Raw genomic sequence first — 18,394 nt, 5'->3', positions numbered from 1 at the left:
ATCTGAGAAGCTAGATCTTATGAGATAAAATGGCACGACGTTGAGCTTACAATTAAAGGGACTTCACTCGACACGTATTTTTTTTTGTTTTTCTGTTTTATTGCACGGCACCACAAATACAATTTACAGAAAATTATTGAAATAAAGATATATGCACAAAGCCGAAAACTAAATTGCTTTCAGACAATCGAGCAGTTAAAGTGCAGCGATTTTCAAAGCGAGGCGATTTGACAAAGCGATTGAGCAAAAGCGGTTTAACTGTGAACAGCGAAAAGTGAGAAACTTGAAAAGTGCACGACGGGTCCACGCGCGGTGCCCATTATATAGCGAGCGGATTTTTGGGCCCGTAGTCGTTTGCGACGTAGATTAATTTAATGTTTTAGCGGTGACCTCAGCGTGCCGCGTATAATTGGTTTTTGATGAGGTCTGACGTCGAAAATTGTTTATCTGTCATGCGCGCAATCCTTTTAGATCAGCTGATTGGCGATCACGCATGGGCGCGCATGCTCGTAAGCCGCGTAGATTTCGGCGACGGTTGACAACAATATTATTAGCGGTGATGATGAGCGTTTATCGAGTGGCGAAAAAAACAGAGATAACTCAAACGGTCGAGCTTTTTTTTTGGCAAATAAATGATTCGAGAAGTTTCTCGACGCTTGATGGATTCGAATTCTTGGATTTATTAAACTGAAAAATGCGGATTTTATCTACGCGAATTATCAATTTGAAATAATGAGTATGAATTTTGAACATCCCGCCCGCCTCGTCAGTAACGTGACGATATTTGAGAGTGTGTTCGTGCACGGGCAGATGTCCTGAGCGGTTCCATCGATGAATTATTGATAGTGATTAATGAATGAGATGCGATAGTGATGTGGTACAAGACACGTGTCGCTCAGTTTGTTTGAGTCTTTCGCGAGGATAAATGGGGTGTGAATGTTATGAAGTGTATACAGTGATTAATGTGAAATTTACTAAAGTTTAGTGAACAATTTCGTAAGTGTAGTGAGGCTGTGAAAAAAAATGCAAAATAATTTGGAAAATCAAGAATCGCTACGTTAAATGCTGTGAGGTGCAAGTGAAATTAGTGATAACGCGGCTGATTGAGATGTGAGAAATACGCGGAATAAGCTGCATAGCTTATACTATATAGAGCGATTAGGATATAGCGATAATGTAAAGGGTGAGATTGAACTGCAGTTATCTCACGCATCCTGAGGTGAAGTCTGCGAAACGTTGTCAGCTCCTGGAAGCAGGATCAGTTTCGTTAGCGGCCAGATGAGCTCCGAAAAGGATGTTCGAATGGTCACTACTCGGACAGTGTTGTCGTCTCATGGGTAGAGCTTGATGATTCGAGCGAGGGGCCATCGACTCGGCGGCGTTGCTTCGGAGCGCACTAAACATAGAGCTCCGATGTTGGGACCAATCTCGTTCGTTGTCCACTTTAGTCGTAAAGCCAACGTCTGGACGTACTCTCGCGACCACCGCTGCCAATAGTGATCGCGCATCCTCTGCAGGAGTTACCAGCGGGAGAATGAATTGTCGCCACGATCAATGAGTGACGGTTCAGGAATAGCCAGAAGAGGAGCACCGATTAAGAAGTGTCCCGGAGTGAGTGCCGTCAAGTCGTCAGGGTCATCGGAGAGTGCTCGCAGTGGGCACGAGTTGAGGCATGCCTCAACCTGCGCGAGGAAAGCTCATTTCCTCGTAGGTGAGGGTTATTTCGCCGATGATTCGGCGCAGGTGATATTTGACCGACTTCACTGCTGTTTCCCAAAGTCCACCAAAATGAGGAGCGGCAGGTGGATTAAATTTCCACTTAATGCCGTCGGAAGCAGTCGGAAGCAGATTTGAGCGATGCGACGGCCTTCGGCTGATGATGCGCGAAACATCTCCCGAAGTTCTCGACTTGCGCCGACGAAGTTAGTGCCGCAATCGGAATACACTTCGCTGCAGAGACCCCGACAAGAGGTGAAACGGCCGAATGCAGCCAGAAACGCCTCCGAAGTGTAATCTAAGGTCACCTCGAGATGAACTGTCTTGGAGCTGAGACAGACGAAGACGACAATGAATCCTTTGTGTGCTCGATGACCTCGTCCTTTACTGGTTCGGATAAGAATTGGCTCGGCATAATCGACTCCGGTCTGAAGAAACGGGCGGGCAGGTGTTATCCTTCCCCGTGGAAGACTGCTCATTAGAGGTCGTGGAACAGCGGCCCTCCATCGGACACACGTGACGCATCGATGGATTAATTTTTTGACAATGGCGCGACCTTGTGGAATCCAAAATCGGAGGCGAAGCAATCCAAGAGTGAGCTGGACTCCTCCGTGAAGCGTCTGACGGTGGCAGGAAATCACCAGAAGTTGAGTCAACCATGATTTCGGTGGAGCGATCATGGGGTGTCGCTCGTCCTGTGACAACACCGCATGCTTCAAACGACCTCCAACTCTCAAAACTCCGTTGTCATCAAGAAAGGGGTTCAACTTGGTGAATTGACTCCGGTGTGACACAGTCCGGTTCTGTCTGAGGGCGGAAACCTCAGTGGAGTAGTGCTGGCCTTGTATGATGCGAAGCCATCGTAACAAGGCGGCATCAAGCTCGTCTGGTTGAAGAGTTGCTTTGGGGTTGACCTGTAGACATGAGCGGGCTGCGCTGCGTCGCCATCGACAGCATCAGGCCATGACCCGGAGGAGTCGGTGTAGAGCCGAGAATCGTAGGAGGAGCTCCGGTTCAGTCTCGACCTTGGCGATGATGTTCATTGTTGTGGCCCTGGTTTCTGGAATCTCGAGGTCGGCGATGGCCGGCTCCCCCTTTGGTCAGTATGATGGATCTTTCTGGAGCCATGAGGGTCCCGTCCACTACTGAGGATGATTCAGTAGGTCTCGTGGCTCAATTCCTCTGGAGACGCAATCGGCTGGGTTATCTTGTCCGGGTGTATGTTGCCACCGAGCCTCTGGGAGCTGCTGCTGAATATGTGATACCCTGTTTGCCACGTACGTCTTCCATCTTGAGGCGTGCCCTTGAATCCACTAGAGGGTGACCTTCGAATCAGACCACAAAAACACTGGAGATGTAAAAAGGCTAAGAGACTTACGAAGATGAAGTGTCAGGTTAGTAGTCAGCACAGCAGCGCACAGTTCGAGTCGCGGTAGTGACACAGATTTAATTAGTGCTACTTTTGTTTTAGCAGCTAGCAGGCGAACCATTGCGGAGGCATGACTCACGACTCGAATGTAGACGACAGCGGCATATCCTCGCTCTGACGCATCCGCAAATCCATGAAGTTCTACATGCGTCTCCGGGTTTTCACAGCCAAGCCAACGATGCACCTTCACCTGCTCAAGAAGCAGAAGATTATCGAGGATGTGTTTCCACAGCTGCTGATCCATTGGTGGCAGTGGAGAATCCCAGTCCAATTGCTTCATCCATGCAGACTGGATCAATATTTTGGCGCGAATCACGATTGGAGCCAGCCAGCCTAGCGGGTCAAAGAGTCGAGCTGTCTCTGCCAAGACCTGTCGCTTGGTTAAGGACATAGTTACGCGTGGCCGAATAGCGAATGAGAAGGTGTCGCTCACAGGATGCCATTTTAAGCCTAGAGTGGAATGGCTTTCGCTCTCCCACGCATGGTGCGATTGCTGATGTTCCGGTGCCACTTCGGTAAGAACTTCCTTATTGTTGGAGGCCATTTTCGAAGTGGAAACCCGCCCGCCGTGCACAGCCCCCGTAGTTGCGTTTGGAGATTGATCGCTTCGGATAAAGAATCTGCTCCAGTCACGATGTCGTCGACATAACAGTCGCGATGCAGTGCTTCCGCTTCTTGTGGATATCTCGATCCTTCATCATCGGCAAGTTGGCGGAGGGTTCGGTTCGCCAAGAATGGTGCACATGCTAAGCCATACGTCACTGTGTTGAGACAATACTCGCATATGGCATCATGTGCTTAGTGTCTCCACAGTATTTGTTAATAATCACGGTCGTCTTGATGCACTATAATTTGCCGGTACATTTTCTCAATGTCAGCAATAAACACAAAACGATGCCGGCGCCAGCGAAGCAGTACGTCGGCGAGCGTTGGCAGGAGATTGGCGCCGACGAAAAGGTTGCTGTTCAGTGATTCACCAGTGTGTGTGCGTTGAGATCCATTAAAAACGACCCTGAGTTTGGTGGTGACGCTGGAATCCCGGAGTACGCCATGATGCGGTAAGTAACATACAGCTTGCTTGCTGGCTTGTGACTTGCTCATCAACTCCATATGTTTCAGGTCTTCATATTCATGCATGAAGGTGTGATAGAGGTCACCGAACTGGTTATCTTGGGAACATCGGCGTTCCATGGCAGTCAATAGACGCTCGACTGGCTTGCGAGTTTCGGCTAAAGGTGGAGGCGGTCCTAAGAACGACAGTCTTACGATGTATTGTCGTGCGGCCGTACGTTCATATGTGCGAATGAAGAATTCTTCGCACTTTTTCTCGTCTGACGTCAGCATGCTCGGAGAGGATTGTTCTCGCTCTTGCTCCCAAAATCTTTGAACAAGAGCAATCAGGTCTCTGTCGACAGAGCACTGCAGAGAGCTGCTACGACCATGAAGCGGCATACCTCTACAGCCTCCTGAAAGAATCCATCCTAGTGAAGTCCTTTGGGCGATGGGCTCGTCCTTTCTGCCCTTGCGCAGACCGTCCAGAAGGATGGTTGAGCATGTGTCGCCGAGAAGAAGTTCGATAGGGTCTTGTCGCAGATATTGCGGGTCAGCTAAAGGAAGTCCACGGGTGTGCGACCAAGTGGGGTGGTTCCTCATGGTTGGTCCCCGACGACGCGGCGCGGCAAGATGTAAGCCTCAATGCAGAGGGTGGTTCCAGTCACCTCGGAATGAAGGTCCATTGACATCCTTCCACGTAAGGTTCCTGATCGCGCTCCTCCAATTCCGATGACCGATATTGAAGAGCGAGCTCGAAGCAAGCGCAGACGCTGTGCCAGAGCCTCAGAAATGAGGGACACCTCTGATCCTTGATCAATCAAGGCTCGCACGGCTTGTGGTCTGCCCAGGAAATCGTTAATGGTGACGCGAGCGGTAGCGAGAAGAATTGCTTTGTGACCTGATGTGTGATGCGTGGCAAGAGTATTTGCTTCCGTGGATTATGGTTTATTGTATGCTTCGTGAAGTAGTGAGTGGTGCCGCGATTTGCAAGTGAGGCAGTTCTTAACGGATTGGCATTTTGCCAAGAAGTGGTTACCTAAGCAGTTGTAGTAGAGTCCGTTGGCTTCGACGCAGGATTTTCTCTCGTTTGCGGACTTTGATTTGAAGTCCGAGCATTGCATAAGCGAGTGTTTTCCCTTGCAAACGACGCACCTTATGGAGTTGGACCCGTGCTTTGCAAAGTGAGATTTTTGCAGCTCGTGAGGTGTCTCCGGAGCCCTTGGTAACTGGCTTAGCGGCGTTCAGGGTGAGTATTCTTTTGGCTATAAAATCTAATAGGGCTTCGTGACTCGGAGGATCAATGAAACTACTAGTGGACGATTCCACTCAAGACGCGTTCGCTGATCAAAGAGTTCGATCACCAAGTGATTGAAAAGATCCATGCCATTTGAATTGATGGGTCTTCCGATGCTCTCCTGAGCGTTGACAGTGGCGGTCATGGCGTGATATACTCGATTCAACTTCTCGGCGGATTCCGACTTCATTTTTGCTACGGTGGTAAAGGTAGCAAAGTTGGAGCGCATTAGCTCCCTTTTATTCTCGTAGTGTTTTGACAGGAGTGTCCACGCGCGCTCATAATTGTCACCAGTTAAAGATAATGGTTGAATTAATTTTTCAGCTGGTCCTTTTAGACACGACCGAAGATAATGGAGTCGCTCAACATTAGAGATAGACGAATTCTCTCCTACGACTGAGAGGAACAGATCGCGGAACGACGGCCAGTCTTCGTATGCGCCCGAAAACGGTTGCAGCTTGCGTGGCAATGAGGTCTTTGGGGAATGCTCTGAACCTTGATTGAGTTGATGCGAGGTGGAAGGCTCAACACCGAGCCTTTCGGCGTACCCGCGCAACGTGCTTTTTGCGTCACGTAAGTGATTTCAGCTGCGTCGACAAACTCGGATTTAGCGTACTCACTTTCTGTGTATTTATCCTTTAGAGTGCTTCGGATGAGCTCGTGCTGGGTCTCGAATCTGCTCCATAAGTTGTCCAGGATGAAGATACGGGCTTCAATGGCGCCGAGTGTAATGTTATTCACTCCCATTTTTCTCAGATTGTCCACAGAGCGAGACATTTGTCTGTGGATGTCACTTTGAGCTTCCAGTAATGATTTTATGTCCGCACTCATTTTGATAAGCTGATTCTTTTGTTTAGAGATCCACCGCACTTCACAATACTGTCACCCGTGAGACTGTAGACGCGGAAAAAGATCCGATTCGAAGGACCAGAATGTTCACGAATGAGAGTCGATTTGTTGTGACAGCGCGGCTATCTGAGGAGCTAGATCTTATGAGATAAAACGGCACGACGTTGAGCTTACAATTAAAGGGACTTCACTCGACACGTATTTTTTTGTGTTTTTCTGTTTTATTGCACGACACCACAAATATAATTTACAGAAAATTATTGAAATAAAGATATATGCACAAAGCCGAAAACTAAATTGCTTTCAGACAATCGAGGAGTTAAAGTGCAGCGATTTCCAAAGCGAGGCGATTTGACAAAGCGGTTTAAGCGCTGTGAACAGCGAAAAGTGAGAAACTTGAAAAGTGCACGACTTCGACGGATCCACGCGCGGTGCTCATTATATAACGAGCGGATTTTTGGGCCCGTTGCGACGTGGACCAATTAATTTAATGTTTTAGCGGTGACCTCAGCGTGCCGCGTATAATTGGTTGTTGATGAGGTCTGAAAATTGTTTATCTGTCATGCGCGCAATCCTTTTAGATCAGCTGATTGGCGATCAGTTGATCATGACGCATGGGCGCGCATGCTCGTAAGCCGCGTAGATTTCGGTGACGGTTAACAACAATATTATTAGCGGTGATGATGAGCGTTTATCGAGTGGCGAAAAAAACAGAGACAACTCAAACGGTAGAGCTTTTTTTTTGGCAAATAAATGATTCGAGAAGTTTCTCGACGCTCGATGGATTCGAATTCTCGGATTTATTAAACTGAAAATTGCGGATTTTATCTACGCGAATTATCAATTTGAAATAATGAGTATGAATTTTGAACACAATGTATATAGAATATAAGCTATATTGTAGTGTATTTAATTATGTATTGAAAAAATGTAGTCGACCAAACTAGCCAGAAATTTAGTTTATTATTACGACGTTTCGACCATATGGTTGTGGTCCTTATCAAGTACATACTGCAAAGATTATAAATTGATACATTAATTGACAGTTTCAATATATAACGCGCTCAACGAATTAAAATGTAACAATGTTAGTATACCGAAGCCATAAATCAAGAGACCGGCATAGACGATGATCTTATAAATTGCACAAATCACATTAAAAAAAAAAATGTTATTTATTAAAAGATTTAAATTAGAGAGAAATTGATGTGTCCGTGAGAGACATCGTCAAGAGACTAAAAACAAACGCTATGAGACGGGACTATGTGACCTTTATTATTTTATCGTAAATATTATTTAAATTATCTGTGTCTTTCTGTAGGTTGATTAAATTATTATTTAATTTTTTGATGAAAAACATCTCAGCAATTTCTCTCTTTCGAACATATTTTTTGTTATGCAGAATATTAGGTTTCGACCAGTCAAAATCATGTCTAGATTCTGATCTATGTTTGCTAATAACCGAATGATTAGATTCATGTAACTTTATATTGTTGCAATGTTCTTTTAATCGCGTACGTAAATGTCTTTTTGTTTGCCCGATGTATGACAAATTGCAATCTTTACAATTTAATTTATATACAACACCTGTCTTATCGTTATTCTGTAAATTATCTTTACCAAGTCTAATTAAATTATTTAGTTTTTTAGTTATTTTGTAGACGACGTTAAAACCGCTATTTTTCAGAAGGCGATACAAATCATGACTCGAATTCTCCACATATGGTATTGAAATAAATTGAGTCTTGTCAGAATCAGCAAGATTCACGTTAACTGTATCATTAAGATCACGATTATTTAAAAAATTAACTCTTTTTTTAATGTGTCTGTGTATTATATGTTCAGGAAAACAATTACTGATTAAAGTGTCTGTTAGATTGAGCAATGTATAATCTCTCTCTACACTATGTAATCTACGTTCTAAATTCTAGTTTCGTTTCTTTTATACTTTCTTACTTCATGACTCTACTCGAACAGTTACTGGATATTAAAAGTTGCAGCTCAATGAATCTGTGGTAATACTTATTTCGTCCACCCCTTATCCTCGCTACTCTAACATCATCAGGTTATGGGCCCAGGGTTGCGCGTGTGAAGAAGGAATTTAGTCGTGGAATGAACTTCGTAAGTCACGAGTCGGAAAAGTTTTGAGAAACAACGCGTGTGTGCGACAGTGCGAAAGTGCGACAAAAATGGCGGACGATGAAAAGTACAAAGTGCCACTCTTTGATGGAAGCAACTACAGTAACTGGAAGTTTCGTATGCAGATTCTACTTGAGGAACATGATCTCTTTGATCTAATCGGTGAAGAGCTTAATACATTAATAGCAAGGCTACCGGCGGCAACCGCAGCCGCTCGAACTCCTATCTTGAAAAGAAATGACAAAAAATGTAAGTCGCTTATTACTCAACGTATCTCAGATAGTCATCTCGAGTACGTGAAGGAGAAAGATACAGCGTATGACATGTGGAAGGCTCTTTCGGATAGTTTCGAGCGTACAGGCGTCTCGAGCCAACTTCGTCTTAGAAAAATACTCTTGACCATGCGGTACGCGTCAACGGAATCCATGGCATCTCATTTTTTGAAGTTCGACAAGCTCGTTCGGGAGTTGAAATCGACCGGTGCTAAAATAGAAGAAATTGATATCGTATGCCATCTATTGTTAACAATGCCCGAAGAGTATGATATGGTCGTAACAGCCCTCGAAACAATGTCAAGTGGACAGTTAACTCTTAGCTTCGTCAAAACAAGGTTATTGGATGAAGAAGCGAAGCGAGGTGGCAGCACAGATTTAGTAAGTGGAAGCTCGTCTACCGTATTCTCAGCTACGACGAATAAGCGCCACGGAAATCGGAACGCAAACTCAACCGGAAATCGGAACGCGAACTCAACTGGAAATCGAAATGCGAACAATAAACGGAATGTTAATTCGAACGGGAATAGCGCGGGAACGAGACGTAACCGGTTTGACTATAGATGTCACCACTGCGGCATAGTTGGACACAAACGGTCCGAGTGTCGGAAATTGAAAAACGAAGATAAGAATTCGGAAACGGCGAATGCCGCGGTTGATGATAACTGTAACAAAAATCAAAAAGCCTTTGTGTTTTTCTCAAATGGAAGTGACAGTAGTGTGTCAAACGTAAATTTTGTTTTAGATTCCGGATCTACTGAGCATTTGTCAACGGAAAAGACAAAATTAATTAACGTGCGGAAATTAACTACGTCGATAAATATACGCGTTGCAAAGTCGGGTCACGTGCTGACTGCAAATAAAATCGGAGACTTAAGAGTGCGCGCGCGAGTAAACGGGAAAACTAGTGACATTGTAATAACTGGAATCTTATCGGTAGCGGGACTCGAATGTAATCTTCTCTCAGTTCGTAAACTTGAAATGAATGGTTTTTCAGTAATTTTTGAAGACGGTAAAGGAATCATTAAGAAAGGGGACAAAGTCGCCGCAATCGCGCGTCGTCAAGACAAGCTGTATGAACTATGTGTTGAAAGCGTAACGGAAACCGCGAATGTCTGCAATGTCAGTGAAACAACACAACTGTGGCATCGTCGCTTAGGACATCTGAGCAGCTCCGGATTGAAGAAACTTGTGAGCATGGCAGACGGAATAGATGTGAAAGAATTGGAGACTTCATTGGAGCTCTGCGAAACCTGTGTGGAGGGCAAGCAGACTCGCCTCCCTCACCAATCTCACCGCATCAGAGCAAAGCGACCTCTCGAGCTGGTTCATAGCGACCTTTGTGGTCCAATGGACGTTACATCCTTTGATGGAAAAAGATATTTGCTTACTTTTATTGATGACTTCACTCATTTTACTGTGGCGTATACATTGAAAGCCAAATCAGAAGTGCTCAAACATTTTAAAATGTTCCAATCATTGGCAGAAGCTCATTTTAATTTCAAAGTAAGCAGATTCAGGTGTGACAATGGAAGGAAATACCTCTCGACTGAAATTCGTCAACATTTCGAGGACTGCGGAATACAATTCGAACTCACGATTCCCTATACGCCACAACAGAACGGAGTAGCGGAAAGAATGAACCGAACAATAATCGAAAAGGCGCGTTGTATGATTTTGAATTCAAAAATGAGTAAGATTTTTTGGTCCGAGGCTGTAATAGCGGCTGTTTACTTAATCAATCGATGCCCAACGAACGCTGTGAAAGGCAAGCTGCCAGCAGAACTCTGGTATGGAGAAAAACCCAATCTTCGGAAACTGAGGGTTTTTGGATGCGTTGCACATCTTCACATTCCAAAGGAACTGATCAACGGAAAATTCGAATCACGTTCAAAACGCTGCAGACTAATGGGTTATTGTGCGAACGGATATCGACTGTGGTGTCCGGAAAGTAGCAAAATATTATTAGGTCGAGACGTTATTTTTAACGAGTCAAAGTTTACTTCCGAGTCTGAAGATTTTTATGATGATTTTAGTCTACAGAAGTCTACAGAAGAAACAGTAAGGAATCAAGAGTCTCCCAATTCAGGCGGAGAACAAGATATCCCGAGTGATGAAGAATCCGAATACTTCGATAATGCTGATGAAGCAAGGATTTTGAGGAAGAGCTCACGACAGAGAAACAAGCCAAAGTATTTAAATGACTACACTATCTTGGCTTTAAGCGCAGAATCCTTTGTCGAAGATGTTCCACAACATTTTGACGACATACAAGGACGAGATGATGAAAGGCAGTGGATGGATGCGATAAATGAAGAAATTACATCTCTTGTCGAAAACAAAACCTGGGACTTAATACCATTGCCTCCTGAAAGAAAGATCATCGATAACAGATGGGTTTTCAAGATAAAAAGGGATAAAGACGGAAATATCGACAAATACAAGGCACGTCTGGTAGTGAAAGGATGCTCTCAACGAAGAGGCCTGGATTACGAAGAAACATATGCGCCAGTTGCGCGTCTCACTACGGTGCGAACCCTTCTATCGATAGTCAACCAACTCAGGCTAAAAACTAGACAGCTAGACGTTAAAAATGCTTTTCTACACGGAACTATTGATGAAGAAATATACATGAAATTACCTCAAGGATTCACCCAAGGTAATGGCCTCGTATGTAAGTTGAATCGTTCCTTATACGGACTGAAACAAGCTCCACGAGCATGGAATGCTCGATTCAACGAGTTCATCTTGGCCCTAGGATTCAAAAGATCAGAACGAGATCACTGTCTCTATGTAGCAACATCCCAAAGGTGTCGGCTGTATCTACTGCTTTATGTCGATGATATTATCATTGCAGGCCAAGATGAAATCCAGATTCAAGAGATTGTTAATGCTCTTAAAAATGAATTCGCTATGACGGACATTGGCGAAATTGAAAGTTTCCTCGGAATAAAAATCGAGCAAACATCAAGAGGCCTATTTTTGAGCCAGAGAGCATATATGGAAAAAATGCTCACTCGCTTTGGAATGACGGAGTGCAATTCTTCCAAATCACCCATGGAAGCAAATCCTGAAAAACAAGAAAACGACGACGGAGAAGTCATAAATGAGATAAAACCATACAGAGAGCTCGTTGGATGTCTGATGTTTCTTATGCTCAACACACGTCCTGACATAAGTGTTACTGTAAACTATTACAGTCGTTTCCAGAACAATGCGAAATTAACTCATTGGAAAGGCCTTAAACGAGTTCTTCGATATATTAGAGGCACTCTCGACTATGGACTGCTTCAAACGAGGCTTAGATCCAGAAACACCACTCCAAGTCTACGTAGATGCAAATTGGGCTACAGACAATGATCGCAAGTCAACTACTGGCTTTCTACTTCAGGTCTTCGGTTCTACGGTAGCTTGGTCAACGAAAAAGCAAACTGGAATCACCCTCTCGTCTACTGAAGCAGAATATGTTGCTTTGGCAACAGCTTTGACGGAAGCAATATGGCTAAAAGGACTTTTAGAGGACTTTAATGTGAATAGTGCCTATCCCATTGCAGTGTTTGAGGACAATCAATCTGTGATTCATCTGTTAAGCCGATGGGAACATCGTAGATTAAAACATGTTGATGTTAAATACAATTTTGTTAGAAACATGTACCAAAGCAAAGAAATCAACGTGCATTACGTAAATACCAAAGAGCAAACTGCCGATATACTTACGAAAAGTCTCACAGGAGACCAATTTGTTAAGCTTCGTTCTTATATTGGTGTTTGCAAAAATTAAGCTATATTTACATTTATGTTACGGCTCATACATTGAGGCGGAGTGTTAGATTGAGCAATGTATAATCTCTCTCTACACTATGTAATCTACGTTCTAAATTCTAGTTTCGTTTCTTTTATACTTTCTTACTTCATGACTCTACTCGAACAGTTACTGGATATTAAAAGTTGCAGCTCAATGAATCTGTGGTAATACTTATTTCGTCCACCCCTTATCCTCGCTACTCTAACATCATCAGTGTCAAATACTAATTTGATATTTTCTTGCCAGAAGCAGTCGTTAGATAATAGAATAGCATGATCAACTAAATTATATATAGTGTTGATTTTATATTTTAACGGGTGGTTAGAATGATAGTTAATGTACCTCCCTGACCATGTCGGTTTCCTAAACCAGTTAGTAATCAGAGTATTCCCGGACCGAATAACTTTGACATTCAAAAAACTAATCGATGAATCAGCTTCAATTTCATATGTAAATTTCAAGCGTTCGTGATAGTTATTAAAGCTTCTTAAAATTTCGTTAATTCTTTCACGTGGTACTATTGCAAAAAGTTTTCAAAATTTTTCAATAATCCTTTGATTATTCGACTAGCGATACTAAGATATTTATTAATTTTAATTATGTATATATATATATATATATATATATACTTATATATAAATAAATAAATATACAGTGGTGGTCATGAAAATAGAGCCATTAAAAAAGGAAAACAACAATCAGTAATAAAAATACTAAAGTTTAAATTTGTACTAAATTTACTTCATCATATTATTTATTCCAAATATAAGAGACAACAAACAAATTTTCATTTTATTGCAACTTATATTAAGATAGAAGAAATGATAAACTAATATAAATGTATTAAATTCTTTGGTCATAAAAATAGAGCCATAATAAAAAAAGTAACACTGAAACACTTAAACTAAAAATTGACAAAAAATTTCGTTATTAAAGTAATTCTGTATAATTAAAGTATTATTAAAGTAATTCTGTATAATTAATATTTTGTCATGTAATCACGATTTTTAATTACTGCCTCACAGCGCCTTGGCATAGATTCAACAAGCTTGCGACACCGCTCAATGGGTATAGATATCCATTCTCTTTGTATTATTTCCCACAGTTCTTTCTGATTTCGAACTTTATGTTTAGAAACAGCAATCTTTAAATCTCTCGACAAATTCTCAATCGGGTTGAGATCCGGAGATTGAGGAGGCCAAGGTATCACATACACTTTATGATCCTTAAAAAATTTTTTTGCTTTCTTAGAAGTATGTTTGGGATCATTTTTATTTTTCAATTTCCATATAAGTGGCATATCTTCCTTAGCAAAAGGCAGCATGATATTTTCAAGAATATGTACATATTTATTTTGATCCATAGTATTTTTAATCCAATAAATTGGATCAACCCCGTACCATGAAAATGCTCCCCATAACTTTATATTGTCACCGCCATGTTTTATAGTATACTTTGGTAACAATTCCTGATTTGGTAAGTATACTTTGGTAACAATTCCTGACCTTCTCACATAACGTCTTCCATCAGATCCCATCATATTTATTTTAGTTTCGTCTGACCATAAAATATTTCTCCATTTTTTAATTCCTTCTGGACCACTCCATTTCATATAATCTTTTGCAAATTGTAATCTGCATCTCACAACTTTCTTAGCAGTTCTACCATTTAAATTACACTCTTGGAGTCTCCGTCGAACTGCGTGCACTTATAGGAAGGTTCAGTTCATTTTTAATTATTTGATGATTTGAATGGATCTATCTTAGAAACACGTACAATTTGACGATCATTCGAGATGTAGTTTTTCGCTTCGGACCTCGAGTTTCTTCATTATTTTTGCGTCTTAATGCATTTTCCACCATTTTTCTAAACAGACCAATAATTTTTGCAATTTCTCGTTGCGATTTTTCTTCGTTGCATAAATTTAAAATTTTTATTCTCTTGTCAGCAAATTTTTATTCTCTTCTCTACAGTGAATATTTCGTCCCATTTTCGCTGCAATTTTAGGTAATTAATTAATTTTCATTATAATTTCACTGTATTTAGCCTATAAAATTACATTAATATTTAACAAACTGTTAAGAAACTTACATTAATAATTTGGCTTTATTATTATGACCAGACTACTTATAGCACAAAACACTATAGGATTCCTCTAACAAGACGTGCACCTTATTTCGGCAGTAATTCGTTATGTTTTTTATTTGATATAAATTGTGTTACTGTACAATAAGTAACATTACCGGCAAGTGAAGACAGACAAAACAATTAGTTTATTAATTTTTATATAGATGGCTCTATTTTCATAACCACCACTGTATATATATATATATACATATATATATATATATATAAATAATGAAAGGAATCAATTGGTGTAAAGAAAACACATAGTTGTTTCTAAGAAAAAATATGTAATTTGCAATTAACAATTCCATATTTTTTCTTAAAAACAACTGTATGTTTTCTTTACACCAATTGATTCCTTTCATTATTTTGTACATAAAAGTATGAAGGTAAGATAATCGAAAAATGAATGGTTTACTAGATATTTTATGGTTTATGTAAAATTAAGAAATTATTTTAACCCTCATAACTCGCAAAGTACTTAATAAAAATGAACATTATTATAGTGTTTTGGAAAGCTCTTGAATTAAGCTATAAGAATATGCAATCAAATGTAGGGGGTGTCATTTAAAAAAGTCAATGTGACCTTGACCTGACCTTGACGACGCCATCCAAGGTCAAACTGATAGAATCAGTATATAGATCTTCTTAAACCCTACAACTTTTGTTGGAAACACTTTTCTGTAAAACGTATATTTTCCGAGATATTTAGGGGTTTCCACACTTTTGGTAGACCCTGTATATATATATAGTTAAATATATTGTAATATAGATTATATTATTTTTATTTATAGTTAAATTACATTAATAATTTTAAACTTTCTCTCCTTGCATTATTATATATATATCCCAGATAGCACAAAGGTGAACATAAGTTCATAGGGAAATCATTTTAAAGAATACTTGTAGAATTAGAAAAATGAATATCTGAAGAATTCTTGAAGAATTATTCATAATCAGTTCGTCTTGAAATATTCCTTATAAATTCATTTTAATGAATACTTTGCGACAGTACTATGAATACTTTGAGAATTTATAAGGAATTACTTGTTATTTTTCCACGCATGCGCGAGACTGTGTGTGTTCGGTTCGGACTTTATTTTGTAATTTCGTGCAGTGTGCAGTGTGCTACATATATGTATTTTGCAATAAAGTGGTAATATATTTATAAGGTGATAATATATTTATATATATTATATCAGACAAAAGTACAGTGCTACGCATAATTATATTAATAATTGGGTGTTATTGAATGGTAAGTATTAGTTGAACTAAATATATTCCTACTACCTAACCTCGAAATAAACGCATGCAATCTTTATTTTTGTTGTTTATTCATTCAGTAAACAAGCTGTTTTAGTTGGTTTGCCAACAGAGTCAATCAAAATCTCTATCTATTGATAAATTTGGATAAATATTTGTCTGCATGTAGTTCATGTACTTTCAACAGGCGATTTCTGATTATATGAATACAAACTTCTATTATATGTTCATATATTACTTTTATATATTAATTTTATATAGAATGTCTTATTCCTATAGTCTTTCTAATGTATAATATAATGTTATATAATTTCATACATATATTTTATTACAGATTTATCAGTCACGTATAAAAGTATCACAATAAGAGATTAGACAAAACTGAAGAATAAGAATAACCAACTATTATAAAAAATAAAAGTAAGTGTATTTATGTGCATTTAATTTTGCATTTTAAGTAATAATAAATGAAAATGAAGCGTCAAGTAAAACCATTTAACGAATTATCAAGATGGCAACGAAATAGACGTTTACATCAAATAAGTATAGAATCAGATATTTTTGAAAATTATAATCTTGAAGAAGAAAGTAATATTAATATAGTCATCCCAACTGAAGAAGAAATCATTGAGGAATGTCAAATAGAAAATCCTTTTATTCCATCACAATGTACAGACTTAATTTAATGAAATAAAAAAAATGCATATAATTGCGAAGTTAAAAAAATGCCTAATATGTAAATGTTCAAAAGAAAAAAAAAATATATATATATAATGTATTTTGACAATTTTCCAGACAAGATAAATAGGAAATTGAATATAATAATACAGCATATATTACAATCAAAAAATAGAAACGAAGGAAATAATAATACACAATTGGAAAATGTTGAATTTTGCCAATTACAAACAAAAGAAGAATTTGATGCATTAGAAAAATCACTTGCGGAGGATGCAAAGAAAGGAGAACAATTAGTAAGTATAAATACAATTTTTATATGTGTTAAATCTATCGAAAGCGGACTTTGTCAAACACGTGTTATTTACAAGTGTGTTATATACATGTGTTGTCAACAGAGTAATGACAGAATCAACTTCTTATAATGATTGTCATAATAAAATTATTTAAGAACAAAAATGAAGCAAATTTCAATGTGACTTGATCAACAATCATCAAGTGCATTAAATTTCTAGCATTAATTGAAGTATAACAAACACATTATAATAATAATAATATATATATATATATATATATATATATATTTATTTATTTATAATATTTTCTCATGAGTAATGTCGTTAACACATTATTATTTTATCGAAAACTATATATATTTTGTTTATCTCATTCAATTATTTATTTAGAATAGTGCAAATAATTTTTTTAAATTTTATAGAAAACTTTTATAAGGCAAGAAGGTGGAAAAGACGCTGGAGACCATATAAGGCGAGCGATGAAGAGAATAATGGCAGATCTCTTAGCTGTGCAATATTCTTGGAGCAGACAAAAGAATACTATCCGGTTTAAAGATTCATTTACTTCAAAACTTATTCTGAGTAAGTCGTAAAAAACTATAACATTCGTACATACATTTTATTTAATTATATATGTAAAATTGAACAAATTTTACGTATAATACATATATACATCTTCCAAAATTATAATTATGAAATTTTTGTTATTTCTTCAACGCTTCTTTTCATGTACATTTCTTTTCCACCAAATGATTTAGTCTACGTAAAGTAATATAAAGTAATATTTGGTCTGTTAAAGATTCTGTAACGTCGCTGCACACATCATCATGTATGAAAAAAATGGAAGATGCTATACAATCATGGTTAAATCACGCATCGGATCGTATAAAAAAAGGAAGGGAAGGAAGAAGAGAGACTCGTGAGTTATTAATTCAAATATTAATTTGATCGAGTTTATGGTAATGAATTAATATTTCAATTACTATAAATATCGAACATTGCTGCAAAAGTTGAGTTCTACGTCATAATTGTCGTATATTTGAAGAAATTAAAATAAATACTATGTAGAATAAAGAAAATATTTTATTTAATTCTGTAATCATACGTGTATGTAAATATATGTATGTATGACATTTTGTATGAAATTTTTCCAGATGCATGATTTAATATAAGAAATATTGCAACAAAAACTGGTACTTTCTTTTTAAATATGTGATATTTAAAAAAAGTTAAAATATTAATATAATATGTGATATTAAAAAATATAATATGTGATATTAAAAAAAAGTTAAAATATTAATAATATTGTGTATTAATTTTTCCTACAAAATTCCTTATGTTTGAAAAAATATACTAAATCTAAAAAAATAATTGATTCAATATTTACAAGAAAATATTTATTTAAATTAAGAAAATATTTATTTAAATAATTGATTTCAATATTTGCAAGAAAATATTTATTTATATTAAGCA

General features: G+C 38.7%; 2 protein-coding genes and 1 long non-coding RNA gene across 3 annotated transcripts; 1 reads left to right on the top strand and 2 right to left on the bottom strand.

Moving 5' to 3' along the window:
- Window positions 1–1,760: 1,760 nt before the first annotated feature.
- On the bottom strand, window positions 1,761–2,759 carry LOC105256311. Its single transcript, XM_011266123.1, has 2 exons — window positions 2,742–2,759; window positions 1,761–2,630 (listed from the first exon to the last, which is right to left on the bottom strand). Exons 1-2 carry the CDS (start codon window positions 2,757–2,759, stop codon window positions 1,761–1,763), a joined length of 888 nt encoding a protein of 295 aa, XP_011264425.1.
- Window positions 2,760–3,774: 1,015 nt separating this feature from the next.
- Window positions 3,775–4,798, bottom strand: LOC105256312. The gene is made up of 2 exons (XM_011266124.1): window positions 4,064–4,798; window positions 3,775–3,891 (listed from the first exon to the last, which is right to left on the bottom strand). Exons 1-2 carry the CDS (start codon window positions 4,796–4,798, stop codon window positions 3,775–3,777), a joined length of 852 nt encoding a protein of 283 aa, XP_011264426.1.
- An 11,105-nt stretch (window positions 4,799–15,903) lies between these two features.
- LOC112639978 lies at window positions 15,904–18,115 on the top strand. Its single transcript, XR_003123788.1, has 6 exons — window positions 15,904–15,939; window positions 16,282–16,367; window positions 16,743–16,921; window positions 17,344–17,503; window positions 17,721–17,840; window positions 18,076–18,115. It is a non-coding gene; the product is annotated as an uncharacterized LOC112639978 (long non-coding RNA).
- Window positions 18,116–18,394: the final 279 nt, after the last annotated feature.

This window comes from Camponotus floridanus, unplaced genomic scaffold (genome assembly GCF_003227725.1).
Source record: "Camponotus floridanus strain SB8 unplaced genomic scaffold, Cflo_v7.5 scaffold123, whole genome shotgun sequence".
In the NCBI taxonomy this organism is placed as follows: Eukaryota; Metazoa; Arthropoda; class Insecta; order Hymenoptera; family Formicidae; genus Camponotus; species Camponotus floridanus.
The sequence above is the reverse complement of the archived record's forward strand: the minus strand, read 5'-3'. Positions and strand labels throughout refer to the sequence as shown.